General features: G+C 44.3%; 1 protein-coding gene across 1 annotated transcript in view; it reads right to left on the bottom strand.

Moving 5' to 3' along the window:
* Nucleotides 1-16590, bottom strand: part of ramp1 (receptor activity modifying protein 1) — a 40071-nt gene that overhangs the window by 21459 nt on the left and 2022 nt on the right. The window contains exon 3 of the mRNA XM_088931069.1: nucleotides 160-298. Coding sequence (XP_088787195.1) covers nucleotides 160-298 — 139 coding nt within the window. The remainder of the gene's footprint in view (nucleotides 1-159; nucleotides 299-16590) is intronic.

The raw sequence follows: 16590 nt of genomic DNA, 5'->3' as shown, positions 1-16590 counted from the left end.
GTCCAGACTATAGGGAAGTTCCTGCAATTTATAATCACCTCCAGTTAAAGAAGTACGAAAATTAAATAAATACAAGAAGATCAAGAGAGATGCACGTGACAGTCCTGCAAAGCTTATTCTGAAAGTGCCCCTGGTAGGTGGCCAGTGCAGGTCTCTTACTCCACAGTGTCCTCCCAGTTGCACCAGTAGCCCGGGTCCAGGGCCTCCATGTCGAACCTGAACTTGGCCAGGCAGTGCTCCTCGATGGCGTGCACGTAGAAGGCCTCGTCGCACGCCGTCACCGAGATGAAGTGATGAGCTGCAAAAGGACAAGAAGTTACGTCAAGAGCTTTGACAGCACGGGGTGTAGGAGGGGGAGACACTGCCCCTTCACTGTGCTGTTGCATATCAGTATTTTGAAGGATAAGGAATACAAACGGAAGAAAATTTCACAAGTGCCAGCACAGCCCATGAGAAGGGTGATTTTCAGGCAGCGAGTGATTTTTGAAACCACATAAAAACCATGTCTATCGGGACCATCTAGCTTGACGGTTGCCAGTAGCTGATTGATCCAGCTGTTGCCTTAAGGAAGCCAGGGTGTCATGACTGGGTAGCTTGTTCCTGGCTCCCACAAGACTTGGTGTAAAGACTTGTGTCCTGTAGTATTAACAGTCACAGGCAGTATTTAAAATAAATCTCTGCATATCCAGCTATTATGTTTTAATAATTCTCTGTTGGGGGGGAAAATTGTAATATCCGTATGCCATCCAAGTTGCACTAGTTCAGAGATGAAAGACCTCTGCACTGTCTCTCCAAATCCAAAAGGCACACCTCCTCAGCCCGCCTGAGTCCCCCAGGGCCTCTGGGTTTAGAACAGCAACTGGTAAATCTCCCAGCCACTTCCCTGCAGACAGGGTTATCTCTTAATGGCAGCTTTTGATTGACTTCAGCTTTAAGTACAGTCTGCACCCCCCCCTCCCCCCGCCCTGAGCTCAAAGCTGTATGCTGTATGTTCAGTCAGGCGCATATAGAAGGCTGATCTTCACAGATACCAACATTCACTTCAAAATACTCCTGTTCGGGAGAGCATCCACACGCCATCCTAAAAATAAAGCGTTATCACCAAAGTGGAGGGGTGTATGTTAAAATGACGACTCTGGGTCACTGCTTTGCAAAGCTCTGGGGTAAAAAAAACAGAAGTGGGTTGTGCAGTCTCCGATCAATTCGTAAAGGTCCAGTCTAAGTGCAGCTAAAGTACAGATGCTCTTTTCGTGCACGTTTTTAAAATCATCCAGAGTTTGTGCCAGTGCAATAAACACTACATGAGGAAATACCCCATTAAAAGAGTACAAAAGCCATCTGGCAGAAATGCAGTCGCTGTCCTGCAAAAGCATTTAACAAAATCGTCCTTGACTCTTCTTAAAGTCATGGGTCTTGCTCATCTACTACCCAGGAGAAGGCTGCTTCCCTTTTCTACTTTTTATCTTCTACTTACAAGGGCTTCATTCAGCCAAATGGGAATGAGCACTGCTGCAAAGCATGCAGGTTACTGCATTAGATTCAAGGATGAAGACGGCAGACAATATCTCCAGCATGTAGCTGTAGGACAGGGTCCACTGCATCTCAACACTACAGGAGAAGAGATCCATCACTGTGGCAAAAAAGGGATGCCACCTTGCACAGCTTAATTGCTAAGAACAGGTAGAGTACCTAAAGCAACAATCCTCTGATTATCCTACAATATACAGAAGAGAAAGTGTTTATCTCTCACTTGCAAACCTACAGTATTTGTATCTGATGCCGGAGAGTGTGCTAGTGGTGCTGGTGCAGACGTATCATCTGCGCAGGGAGTAATAAAGGAAGGATCGGTCTCTCCTCCCGACAGCTTCACTCTGGCACTGAGGGCTGGGCTTTTAGTTAGCAGCCGGAGAGATCCGCAGGGAGACCCGGCTGTTTCCCCCTGATCTTTGATATCAGACCGGCAGCCACAGGGGTCAGACCGCTGTTGAGCCGCCGCCATGAATCACTAAACTGTGACATTCAAGTTCTGACGGCAGTGCTTTGCTCACCTGGAACGCGTTCCCGTGAGTGGAGACAAAGGCACAAACAAGCGATACAGGGGGGGAAAAAAGCCAAAAGGAGAACAACTCAGCACAGGCCCACTGCCTGTGTCATGAAACTGGGATTCCAATAAATAATTAAACACTTATGTAACACTAAAATAGTTAAGACTGTTGCTGCCAGCAGAACCTTGAGAAGGCTACAGTTACAGCAATACAGTTGTCATCAATACATTTCCTATTTAAAACGCAGGACATTTCCTGGCCCCATTAAACTGCAGCACTGTTTCCTGTAATGTGCACACAGGGACCCGTGACAATGCACCTGGTCTCTTCTGGAGCAGGGTGAAGTCAAAATCCCTTTCACACAGACGGACACAGAGAAACCAATTTGTGCTTCGGAAGCACGAGATGAATCTCACAGCGTCTGTTAAATCCCAGCTCGACGCCCTTCTTTTCTGCATTTACTGTATGTCGCAGTTGAGTGCTTTTGCACCACGACAATAACCTTGCAAATCTTACAGGACTTGAAATAGACCCTGCGCAACTCACAAAGGCAAGGACTCCCTTCGAGTTCTGCTTCTCTCCTGGCTTGTGATCCTCTGTACTTTGCCATGGCTTTCAGACACTGGCTATGCAGCACGCTGTTTTCCCCCCGACTGTCTCTCTCCGACTGGACTGCTCTGCCCCTCCCAGGCCGGGTTGTCTTTAAATCATGAGCATCTGGCAACTTTTAAAAACGGTCCATTTGGATCCATTTAAGAAAATGAATTCCACAAGACAATAAACCAAATGGAGCAAATCAGAAAATCATTTGTGCTGACTGATAATTGATTTTCTGTCTTCTGCTCCTGTTTTTATATCTTAATTGCTGCTTTGTTCACTTCCAGGTCTATTTTATACGTCAGGAAAAGTCCAGGTTCAGAGAGAATGGCCCAGCTCTTTTTTCACTGAAACAGTTGAGATGTTTTTGTCCCGTTTCATGGTAAAGATGACATCTACCATCCTCTTCCCTCTCCAACAGGGCTTGTTTCTGTTCCACTCGAGTTCTCCAGTTACATATTGGGTTTAATTATTTAATAAACCACTTAATGTTGATACTTCTAACTTGGCTCCATGGTGGATTATACATACTTGAACCTTTAATGAAGCAAATGTTTTAAGGAATCAAAGTAAAAGCCCTGACAGTAATCAGCTCTAACAGCTGCTCAGGCTTTTATTAATTAAAGTCTCTTGTTAGGATGAGAATGAGAGGTGAACAGTAAATCCAAGCATGTTAAGAGGCACACCCGGAGAAAAACAGATAAAAAGTTCATTTCTGTCACCTCTGGCCCCTTAAATACAGAGAGCAGCTTTCGTCAGGAGGAGAGGAGGAAGGATCTTACAGAGAAGCGACCACAGCCTCTAGCAAAGTCAGGTATCCAAAGCAGAAGTTTAGGTTACAGATTAATACAAATAAAACAATGTCTAGTTTCTTCTGCAGGACACGTGCCTGTGCTAGGATCAGGTCACGGGCCTGGAGGGCCCAGACACGGAGAGGTTCTGCGGACAGCTGGGCGTCCAGACCGATCTGCCGAGACAGCTCTGCCCAGGCTTCACAGGCGACACTGCTCTTCTCCTGCTGGCAGCGAGGCCGAGAGGGGCTAACGCCCACGGCAAAAATAAATCAGGAGTGCAGGAGTGGAGGAGGCACTTGCAATTCACAGAGACACGCCACGCTTGGGCGATGACAGAGCTGACAAGAAAGAAAGAGGGAAAAAAGAATCCAGTAATGGGAAAAAAAAAAGCTCGAGCCAGAAGCACCCACAGTCGGGGGAAATTGTTTCAGAAAGCCAATAAACCACACTGTGTGTTGAAGGACTGCAAATAGATGGAGTGCACAGCAGCTCAGAACGCGCAAGCTTCACTGCCACACCTTCCTGTGTTTCAGGGGCAAACAAATGTTTCTTATTCCAAGAGGAATGAGTCTAATCCAATTTCTGTTTTTCCACAGAACTGTTTTTCTTTTTAATTAAGCTTGGCATGGAATAACTGAGATATTGTAAAATACCACATACTTTTTTTAACAGTAGTTAAACCATTCAAGTTCTTTTTGACTAATTTGATCAAAACTATCTAGAGCATGAAAGCTTATGTTTGCACTAATATGAAATATGATCTAGCAATTCAGAAATCCAACAGGAAGAGCAGTCCCTCGCATACAAGGTCACATGTGATATTTGATCGACGTCTCTTGGACTTGAATGCATTTTATAATGCGATTCAGCCTTTTCCTATGTAAGTACGAATACAATAGAAATCGCTACTTGTATCTTCAACAGATGAGAGCAACTGTAATTTGTGCAAGGTTGTTTTGCTTTAACACAGATTTACAACCAACTATCAAAAGTGATCATTTAATCCCCCTGAGGACATGCTGCTAACATTTTTCAAATAAATAATTTGAGACATTGATTGACCTATCTAGTGCTTTATATGATCTTTAAAAATCTTAACACTACATGTACTAAATAGAAAAAGACAACATGCATGCATATGATTTGGTAAGTTTTCTTTCTTTTTGCATTAAATCTGATTTTTTTTTTTAAATCGTAAGGTGAAAAGTCCATAACTTCACATTCGATAAAACAAGCAAATTTCCAGATGGGAGATTGGAACCTGGCATGAGGAAATCATGTGAATTAGCAGAGGAAGGGGCTTTTTCCATCACATAACACCCCTTCCCATTGTTTGTAATCTCTTTAGAATTTCACAGGAACCTTTACAATATCCCTAATTAATAAGGAAGACCAGCCCTGCCTCTCCGAACAGCTCCGAGTCAATCAAGGATAACCGCTGGCCACTCTCACTGTCAGGTACATCAGCAGCAGAATGTGCATCTGTGCAGCTTTCACTCTTCATGGGTGCTCAGGACAGCAGGCCCTGTCTCTTGGGGAGGGGGACATTAAGACAGAAACAGTCTAGCACAGTGTCTTCTAACACCGCCCTGTACCCGAGGGTATGCACAGATTGGAGGAGAGGTATGTCAATCACAGGCAGCACCACCCCATGCCAGAGGTCAAACATTGATTGGAGGAGAGATACGTCAATCACAGGCAGCACTGCCTGTAATTGACAACATATTCAGACAATTATATTCCACCTCATGCCAACAAGAATAACTTTGAAATGGAAAGAAAGAACTGGATACATGGAAATAGTTGTATTTGTTGTGTTCCTGTTCTGCAATCAGATCTATGTGTAAGAGTGCCAGAGAGAAAGTGAATTGAATAGCTCTGTGCTGTGTAGGCCTGAGGACTAGAGTGAATGAGTGCAAACCCTGCTTCATAACCCCCAATCTCTACCCCTGACACCCAGTATCATCTGCCTCCGTGTTAGACCTGCATTCAAAGTGTGTCATCCAGGACACTCACCATGCAGAACATTACACACAGCACGGAGAAAGTCCCCAAGGGAGAGACTTTTAAGTTTATAAAATGTAGTGATGTTTTCAGTTGCTAGAAACCCACAAAAGATTTTTAATTTCTAAAAGGCTTTGGTCACATAATTGTAATGGACATTAATGTTCTCATTAACCGATTGATTAAAAAAAATACTGGACACCATAAAGCAGTTTCCCTCACTCACAATTGGTACATCATTCAATAATTCAAATTATTCAGTTAGTTCTGAATAAACCAGCAGCACTGATAGCACTGAGATCAATATATAACTCCTCTTCTTTCAGTGCTAAAGCAGCTATAACTATAGCTATAGCCAGCAGCTATATCACCCTGCAACTCACAACTGACAGCCCACTGAAGCTCAGCAGTGAGCCTGGCCAGTACCTGGATTTGAGACCTCCTGGGAAAGCTAAGGTTGCTGCTGGAAGAGATGTTAGTGAGACCAGTATGAGTGCTCACCCTGCTAGTGCCCCAGTATAGTGATTCGGACAACATACTGAAAAAAAGGTGCCGTCCTTCAGATGCTATGTAAAACCATCTGTATGGTCATTAAAAATCCCAGGACGTTTCTTGAAAAAAGTAAGGGCATTACCCCGATGTCCAGATCACCAGATGAAAGGCATGACAGAAGAATCACAGTCGGAGTGACCCCTATCGGACTTCATGCTGTAAGCGCTTCACTGGCTACACACACAGGGCAAGCAAGAAGCAGCAACAGAGTGTCCTGGGTTAGATTGAACCCATTGACCACTGATGGCTGGGCTCTGCAAAGCACCACTTAGCTGCACTGCAGTCATGTTACCACAATCAACCAGTGTTTCCAAGTCAAAACGCAGCTTGTTTCTGCACCCAGAATCCTCCAGCACAGAGACGTACGGCAGACTAACAAGACTGGGACCTGCTGTGAAATATTAGGAAAAAGTAAGGGTTGCTGGTCCATTTCCTCACAAAAACACTTAATGAACAAAGCTTCTAGGAAACAAGGAAACAGCTTTGTGCTTCAGACTCCGTTGTTTTTCGCATGCCTGATCCTGTGAGAGCAGTATTCATTGTGGAAAAACCCTGCCCGGCAGCTAGGAATGGAAAAATAAGAGGATTTACTGGGAAAGGCAGGACATGGTTCTGCATTTCCGGTCGGCACAGGAGCAGGTGTTGGAAGGAACTGGAGAGGGATCCAGCTTCCCTGACTTCTTCCTCCCAGGCGGGCCCCCCGTCCAGGAAAAGCCAGTTCCCGGCAGACCGTGCTGCTCCATTCCAAGATGCGTCCTGCAGGAGCTCTTGGAGTAGCCCGCTGGGAACTCCAGTCTGCGGAGCATTAACACGAACCTGGCTGCTTCCAACAAAAACAGACCACTCACTGGGGGGCTCCCCACCCCTCACTCGGGGCAGACCACACCCGCATCGAGGCCAGGAAGTAACATCTCCTGTACTTAGCCATCACTCGGCTCTCCCCCCCACTGAGAGCTGGTGTGTGGGGAGCGTACTGGCACACACTGCCTGCCGTCGCATCATCCAGGTGGGACTGCACACTGGTGGGGGTGGAGGAGAGTCCCATTACCTGTAAAGCGCTTTGAATGGGGTACAGAAAAGTCCTATATAATAATATAACATCCTTACATTAATAAAGTGTTTGAATACTCAAAGACATGCACTTGCAATATTCAACTTCAGGTCAGGGACTGGAACTTCAGGCCCAAAGACTGCAAACCAGGACACATTTGGATTTGGCAGTATCAGGCATTATCATACCTGTAAAGCACTTTGAGTGGAGTGTCCAGAAAAGCGCTATATAAATGTAAGAAATTATTATTATTATTAATTATTATTATTACTTCCCCTTTAGCATTTTCTACTCATCTTTCAGAAGAAATCTGCAGCCCTGCAAGAATCCAAGTCTGCATGACTTGGATTCTTGAATTCAAGGTTTCTAACTCACCATTGCACCCCTGGTAAAATTAGAAAAAAAAGCTTATAGAGCAACACTCCTGCAAACTCTCAGAGACATGTGTGGCGTTAGGAAAGTGGCAGTCTAAGTATGACTAATCAATTGGTCGCAGCCACAATGTACCTATTACATATGACCAAAACCATGGATGTTGTGCTTATCACAGAGGACATGGGAGATAGGGGTCACTTTTTCTTCCCATTTCATCAATTTCTTTTTCAATTTCTACAAGAGGCCATGCTGTCAGGATCTAAGGAAGAATATTGCAATATTGTTAATAATTATTTAAGCAGCCATGGCAATATCACTCTTACCCCCAATAAAAAAAATAATTCTGGCAATATTTCTGAGGTAATCACTCAGATTGGCCCTATAGAACATTTTATAACCATCATTTACCTGTTTGATACCAGGAAAGAAATGATGATTTTACACAAGGTGTGGACTGACCAGTCACAGTGTACCTGTCTCACACCTCTTTACAGGTTTTACATACCGCGCATGAATACTGCCAGGTAACTATCTTGTACTGTGTGTAGCTGGTCAGGGATCTGCGCTTTGTGGGTTGAGGGTGGGATACAGCTCTGTTTGGGGAAGCAGATAACAACACCTGCTCCCCATTTGTACTGCATTATAATCTAGTGTCATGGAGTTATAAACATGCCTCACTGCCAGCGCTCGTCTGCTTGTTACAGCATGTAGTCACCTCCTTAAATCCAAGTTTATGGCCCAGCAGAGCAGCTCAGCTCATTTCACCTTAACCTCAAACTCCCCTTTAAAAAAAAAAATCTTCTCTGTAAGTATATCATGCTGTCTAGCCTAGTGGAAAGGTAAAGTTTGAACTGTATTGGATTCTGAAATTTGTAGTTGTGCATTAGATTCAAGTTCAGCTTGGACTGGGCAGGCTACTCAATACAAAGTAAATGCTCAGACATTCGCATGTATCGAATATATATCGATTTGCCACTTCAGCACCGATTCTGGATCTACCATGGCCTTGTTAGTGCCCTCCTACAGCGTCAGTCCAGTTTTGGGAACACCCGGCTTTACTCTGCCCCCGACATTGCCTTACCACCCCAGCCAATTCTGCCCCCGACATCGCCTTACCACCCCAGCCAATCACCAGAGAGCTTCGAATGTGATGTCACAGGAAAGGAGAAGTAGAGCAGTCTGAAAGCACCTACTGACTCTCAGTTCCTCTCTCCCGCTGTGTGCTCTCTTAACTCCAGGAGCACTGTTTTTCCACAGACAAGAGACTGATACAATATGTATCAAGTACTATTTGCTTTTAGTGGAGAAAACGATCTTCAGGTGCATGTGGGAAAAGGCCACACAGGTAGCAACGTGTCTGCAAATTGTGAACACAAAAGAGTTTGGCAGCAAATTAATTTGACAAATTAGAAGAATTAGCACATACTATAGGTGGTTTCTATGGCCAGTACTGATTACCAGACACTTCATTTCAACAGATGCTGAATCTCATCACTCCTTCTTCACTGTTTTGGGGATCTGACTCCCTTATTTCACAAAATCCAGAGAAATGAAAGCTTTGTAGTACTTTTACTTGATGATTTTACTTGGATAAAAAGATGTTTACCACAATAACATTTTTATAAAATAATAGAAAATAAGCATAAGGGTTTTCAAACATATGATGCAAATAACCCCAAAGAAAGTTATTGTACAAGGGTTTATGGCAGTTTGGAAAACCAATGACAGTGTTATTTCAGTCAATTTAAAAGTTTTTCCATCCATATATTAGAGCAGGGCACAAACCTTCAGTCGGAGATATACAAATTTTATGTAAAGCTAACAGTGTGTCAGCTACTGGAGTATTCCTACAGAACTCAGAAAGATTTCCCAGGGTCTGCAGTGAAAATGGTTGAAGGATTTCCAAGCAGATATCTTAATTTTCAGAACCTTCATTTTGTGTGCACATCTTTCAACATCCTCCAGCCACACGTTGCATTATCCTCTGAGTGCAGGTAGATTATGGTTCTTGATGGTTTTATTCTCCAGGGACAAAATTAATGTCCAGAAGAAACAGCTTTCTCATTCGAAACACCTTGACCATTCCCACTCAATCACTGCGACTGTGAAAAGGGAGCACCTTGTTCAATCAACACCATCACAATATTTTGCTACACTGAATCCCTTTGATCTGCTGATTAAATTCATAAAATATTTGCACGCTTCTTAGCCTTCTGATATTAGGGGTATTAGTATCTTTGCTTGCTGGGATAAACTCCAGCTCCCTGCAAGCCTGAATTGGAAAATGGATGCATTAGTATCAGTAGAAAGGGTTACTTTAAACAACATCCACAACCTTGGATAGCTGTAAGATGTCTTAATACTCTTGTGTGATAACTTAGCCAATGGGGGGACATTGAAGATGTGATGCTCATATTAAATAAACAAAAATGGAATCACTTACTTGGTATGTCCTTCAATTGAACTCAAATTTAAAACCAGAGGAAATGTGCTTAAGCTCAAGTTTCAAACACTACATATCAGTTGCATGTGAACGGACAACTATACTGTAGAATCAGATTATCTTTAATTGACAATATTGATGATCTGGCTGCAAAAGGCTTTGGGCTGTGTAATGAAATTCTGTAGTACCGGTATGGTCTAAATTCTCCTTGATCCAAGATGATTATAGTCTGAAGTGAATGAATATGGAATTAAATTCATAAAGTAATATGAAACTGTGAGAAACCATCAAAGAATCCACAGTAACTAGACTGAATCAGAAAAGCATTAAGAAGTATTCTTCAATAGTAATTTAGTTTTTAGACCGGTTTCTCAAGGTAAGAACTAACTGTGCTGTTTTCAGACCCCTCACTCATTCCTTCTTACCAGCGTGGTACAGAATGTGTTGGTTTGGCTCAGACTCCCTGCCACAATCTGGTGCTCCTGACAAACCCTTCAGTGATCAAAATCATTTATCTCCCTCTGGGCTGCCTCTTCCACAGCTCACTCCGAGAGCCACGCAACTACACAGTGGGATGCCAGCCCCCCTGCCGAAACCCGAGAGCGAGGGACTAGTGCACCAGCACATCCAAGACCGGTCCGGTCCCATCCTGCTCCTGGCCGGCTGCTGGTCTCAAGGTCTGTACCCACGTTCGACAACATGGCGACTCTACAGTACTTTAACAAGGTTCAGAAATGTGTGAAATTCTGCAATACGTCAATTCATTTATTTTGTTGCCAACATTTAGTAACCGATCTGAGAAACTAGGTCTGCAGATGGAATGAAAACTTGCAGACAGTCCTATAGAATATAGTACTACAAACAGTCCAGGTAGTCAACTTGACCAGAATATGAAATCTGTTTTTATCAAATTTTTCAGTCTGTAAAACAAAGCTGTTTATGACACAATCCTAGACTTCTGTGGCCACCATTAACCGTAGTCGACCCTCATAGAAGTTCTCTCCAGGCAAGCTCTGATCTGCTGACCCAGCAATGAAAGAGATGGCCAGGGTACAGCAAGAAGAAAGCTCTCTCTCCCTGCCATATAGCAGCGTAATTAGCACAAGACCTGATATCCTTTTCAATCTTTCATCTTATACTGAAAATAGAAAATACCAATCCTTTTGTATTTCCAATCACCAAGGGGGGAAGCAATTTTAAAATGTCAATGAATTTCTGCACAGAACACTGGCTTAATTCACAAACCAGGGCCTGCTGTGTCAAAGTCAGTCAGCTCTCCATTAACCTTGTGGAGCCCTGCTCTTGTTTAATCGGATAAGGAGCTCGGGACCATTGACATGGAGTGAAAAACAATTCAATTCAACTTACGATCTGTATGGACCTAACATACACCCAAGATTTAATTTTCATTTTGTCTTCAGGCCTGTGCTGCTTGTATTTCTGACACCCGCAATATAGAGTATATTGACTTTGAGGGACCATCAGGAAATACAATAATTATCTCTGACGATTCTCAGGCTTGTATCCTGCTCATCTCCCAGACCAGAAAGCATCTACTCAGAGCTCCAAAGCACCTGAATCCTTGCTATTATCTCTTTATTCACAGTGCATCTCATGGACCAGATATTACATTTATTACAGGGAAGACTGCACTTGCCTTTAGAAAGCATAAGGAATCATACATAAAAAAACACCAGCTATTGTTTTGCTGTTCAGTGCACGTTGCCTGTTACTCGACTTGAACGGTTGAAAAAAAAAGATATTCAGTCCCCCGCTCAAGACGAAGGAACAAGCATGCCTTAGTGCACAGCATTCTTGTCTCCCCCCCCCCCCCCCATTTCAAAATCCAGCGCATCTGAGCTGCGATTGAGGAGCAATCCTCACAAAACAAGGCGTTCTGACGGTGCTGCTCAGCAAGGCGTTCTAGAAGTGGCGACACGACAACATCACAGTTTAGACTGGAGAGAAACACTGAATGTGGCAGATCATCCTGAACAGTGAGGTTAGGATTCGAGCTTCATACATAAGTAACTCCCGCTACCATCCCCCAGTGCACGGAATGATCCCCGATAGAATTACACCAGTGGCAATTACCCTGGCCACTGTGTAACCGATATAATGTAGACTACCGCTGAGCTGACAGTGGTCATTCAGGCAGAGCCACTGTCAGCCAGTGGCTGCCCTGCAGTATGTCAGTGTGCTCCTACTATTCTCCCAGGCAGCTTTCACGTTCCGTCACTGTGAGGAAGACAATATGGAACTACATTTTAACTAATGGGAAGCGCTTTTCTTCATTTACGTTACACAATAGAAATGCTCATCCCTTACGTGAACGACTGGGGTTTTTTTTCCCCCCGAGTTACTCAAACCCTACTCTTTTGTTTAGTCCCGATTGCCGTTAGTTGAGGGTATCTCCCACGAATGCCAGGTCACTGCCATGTGCCCAGCGCTGCCCGTTACCGTGTCGGGAGACCTCCGCTGCCAGTTCTGCCCGGCTCGCTGGACCGAGCGGTCAATATCTGTTTCCGCTGTTTCCACAGACGGAACAGAGCTCATAAAAGTTTAGGGTGGCCCCCCTCCACCCTCGATGACCTCACAGGCCACTGCACATCACCGATCACAGCCGTGCCCCTCCCCCGAGTCGGCACTCAGTATCCAGGCGCTAGCAGTCCTCTTCATCTTTTATTGAACTTAAGCTGCCAGCCCTATTTACATTTTTAATCAGGTGATTCCTCCCGTACGCTGAGCGCGCCTTGGCAGCAGGCAGAAAATAATTGATAAAATACCGACAATGCAGACCCGGAGCACTGCTGTCCTCACTATTTTATTCTCCTTAACATTATCATCTTCTCCACGGTAGAGAGAACTTCCATTTTAAAATGTGCTCAGCCAATTAGCACCGAATTGCCTAATTTACCCAGAGCACAGCAGATTTGGTCACAGTATCAGCCTTACGGCACGACCGTCCACATCAGGCCCTGCAGACGCACACAGTCTCAAGGACACAAGAAGGCACAAATGTGCATGACTGCTTTATTTTATGTAGTTAGGTTGCTATTTTTGTATTTGTTAGTTTTGCATCATTTTTGGAGTCAAGGTTATATCCCCGAAATCTGTAAACTGCTCCATAAGTGCCAGAAAGAACAAATACAGACAGATCTTCCCTCCTGATGTAGCGCAGCCCTGCTGGTGTGTGTTGATGACCAAACTTTGTGTTTGTTGCACAGCTGAACCTCATCGCTCTGACTCTGGCATTCCCGGGATAGGGCTGGGAAACAGGGAGACAGATCGCCCCACGCATGCCTTATTTCCTGTGGGGTCGATCATGCGACTGCAGACAAGGACCCCAGACCCCCGGGAAGCCCCTACAACAAGAGGTGAAGGTAGGCCTCCTGAATGGATTAAACAGAGCCCGGAAAGAGACTGGGAAAAGGAAAGGAAAGACCAGAATGTCACACTGGCTGAGTGTGGGAAACATTCCACTGAAAGCAGCCCTGGACCAACAGCTTCTTTGTACACTGGGATGTGGCACAATGCTGGGTTTACTGAGCAGGCAAGATCATTTCTTTGACCGAAACGTAACTACCTCAGCATTGTGGAAAAGTGGATGGCTTGAAAGATCGAGCACAGGACTGTTCTGAGGCCGGCTGAACCACTGTCAGTCTTAACACAGAAACCTGCTGCAATGCACACTGGGGAAAACTAAAACCACACCACACTGCCGTGAGGCCTTGGACACAAGACACAAGACACAAGAGGATACCAGACCGTTGTGAAAGTGCTCTCTAGCTTGAAAAAATCTGGGGACTGCACAATTTTAGCATCCATTACAGCCCTGTAGCAGAAGGGAAAACAATAGGGACACAACAAACAATGGGGATGTGGTTGTTGTACAATGTGGACGACACACCGACAACAGCTGTCCAATGTTCTCATTTCTATATGAAGTTGAGAAAAATGATCAATTTCCACAATATATGTTATTTTCTAAAACCAAACTTCACTCCACTCCACTCTCCATCTTGTGGGCTTCTGCGGCCCACTTCCATCACAGTCACGAAGCCACATCTGGAGTACACACCCGCTCACGGGACTCGCTCAGTCTCCTTTGATGTGCAAAAGACAATACCGAAAAAACCCAGGCCCTGGCCCCACCGCTGAAGAGAGCGTTCCAGAAGGGGGCAACAGTTAACGTCACCACCTGTCCTGCAGGCAGGACCTTTCCAACGGACCGAGAAGGGAAAAAAAACCCAAAGAGAACAGATGAAATAAACAAAGACATGAAAGCTAGCTCTTGAAAAGGCATGCTGGGGTAGAGGAACAGGGCTCGGCTAGAGGGAACAGATGGGGCAGGCCGCAGTAATTTGAACATGGGATAACTGCACCAGGAGATTAACATCTGAACTGCTGAGCACTATCATCCTTACAGCGGTGCTCTCTGGACATTAAGCTAGCGGCCTTGTGTTTTTCTAAAACACGGAATAAAAAGCACAGGCTGTTCTTCTGATACTATGGAAGCAAAAGAGTTTACCCGTCACGTGTAGAAAGCATTACTGTGCGGGGTAGCTGCACCGCACACTTAAACACCACCACACAGTCACAATGGCCCTCGTTTTACAACTGAAATGCCCGCTGACTCACGCACTCCAGCATACGAGGATCTTAACACAGTGGCCCGGGATTCAGAGCTGCTCTTGCCTAGAGACCGCTGCATTGTTTGTTGTGTAGAACTGGGCCTTTAATAAATAAAAATATGCAAGAGAAACGCGTAGGTGTGGGTCACGGAGATAAGGACTCTACAATTATGATTAAAGCTTCTTTTAAAAATAACTAAAAGCCTCCCACCTACGCCAGAAATGACATTTGCTAAAGGACGTGCGCGGTTGTGAAGGGCATTCGGTTTACGTAACTAAAAACGCAAGGCCCGAGAAGAACTTGTACAGCTTCCTCTCCTCTTGCTTGATCATGAAGCAGCCAGCCAGCACTGTACTGGGAAACGGGGAAACTGGGGAGTGAAATGATTGAAAACCCCTCCCGCAGAGAGCCAGGCTAGTCTGACTGCCACCACACTCTCCAGGCAGTGCGTTCAATCACAGGTTTTATACTGCGGAGGAGGAGAAGTGTTTGGTGACAAAAACAGCAATTAACCCACCTTGTTTTCCTTCACAACCGGTGTGAAGGAATTGGTACAGGCATAAAAAACACGTCTTCGTCTCTGCTTCCAATTTTTCGGTGTGTGATTATGTCTTTGCACAGAACCATTGTCGTAATTATGTGATTTAAAAAATACTTGGAATTTAAATTTGATAACGACGCTAGGCTGGTCTGTATTGGGTAAATTGATCTACAAAATTCTTTGCCTACGTTGGTGCTTCTGATTATTAGGAATACTTACGGCTATGTTCTTGTTTGTTTGTTTGTTTTTAATCGCATTGCCTTGCATTTCACTACCTTGTATCGCACGCTAGCGCCGTGGTTCTCAACTGTACTCCTAGGCAGTCACGGATCTGTTGTACTTTTTTATCGAAACAAGTTCTTAATTGAAGACAATATAATGATAATTTTCTTTTTGTTTCATATGCATTTTTAAATTTAAGAAGAAGGATTTAAAGAGTTGTACGGGGAGCGGAATTAGTGTCAGCCCCATACTGCACCGCCCTCACTCAGGTGGACGAGCTGGTGGGGCTAATGGGACACTCTACGGGCGTGTCTGATACACTGGCATTCCTACCCGTGTCGGTTTATCGCAAACTGTTCACCCATGAAGAGGTTTTAGCAAGATATATGGAGCATGTTTTAATTAGCAGGTAGAGGAGAGGAGAGGCTGTACAATGGTTTGTATGCCTAAACTTGCTAATCATAAACGTTATTTCTGAAAGAATTTCTGAAACCAAGACTTAGTGCACAAAGAAGTCTTAAGCAATCAGCTCATTAACATATTAATTAGCAGCGGTGATTAGAACGAAAACGCATAATTCACCGTTATCTGCGATGCTGAGATAACCGCAATTTATGCAGTAAAACAATTTTAAGTAAATTATCAGCTAAATAAATGTTATCATTTATACTGCTACCAGCGATATTACTGATAGGTTAATTATCTGGTCTGAAAATGCTATCGTCATGCTGGTAATAATACATGATTAATTAAACGGGTTGAAATAATCTCCATCAGGAGGGATGGACATACGACGCGGCTGAAAATCCCGGCAGACACAGACCTGGGCGACGCTTAAAAACTGCTCTCCTTTACTACAGTATGTACCTCGTCTCTCTGTGCCCATTGCCCAGACTTCGCGCTGTAGCCCTAGGGTATATAATAACGTGAAATAAAATACCTGATCGGATTTTAATGAGACTCATAATTTAACTTATTTTACAACTAAATTCGTTGAAAACACTGGCCTCGCTCTCCTTACGTATTATTACCGTTAAAGCGGAACGCCTGTCCTAAAAGGCTAACTTGATGATGCTAGTCCCAGAATGATGTCTTACTGTCTTTTTACCATTAGGGCAAATAGTGAAACCGAAGCGGATACCTGAGCAAATAATCGCTTGATTTCCGCACCTGAGTGAAACGCAGGTGTGTCTCTCTGGAAAGGGCGCCCCAGCGTGCTCAAACACCGCGACTCTTGCTCGGAGCACTTTTGCTTCGTTGCATTTCAGATACTTAAGTTTGCGCTCCTTTAAATGTGCGGAGCTCTTTAGGAGATCCAAGTTCTAACAAGA

Source organism: Atractosteus spatula, chromosome 13 (assembly GCF_055471065.1).
Source record: "Atractosteus spatula isolate fAtrSpa1 chromosome 13, fAtrSpa1.hap1, whole genome shotgun sequence".
NCBI classification, from domain to species: Eukaryota; Metazoa; Chordata; class Actinopteri; order Semionotiformes; family Lepisosteidae; genus Atractosteus; species Atractosteus spatula.
The sequence above is the reverse complement of the archived record's forward strand: the minus strand, read 5'-3'. Positions and strand labels throughout refer to the sequence as shown.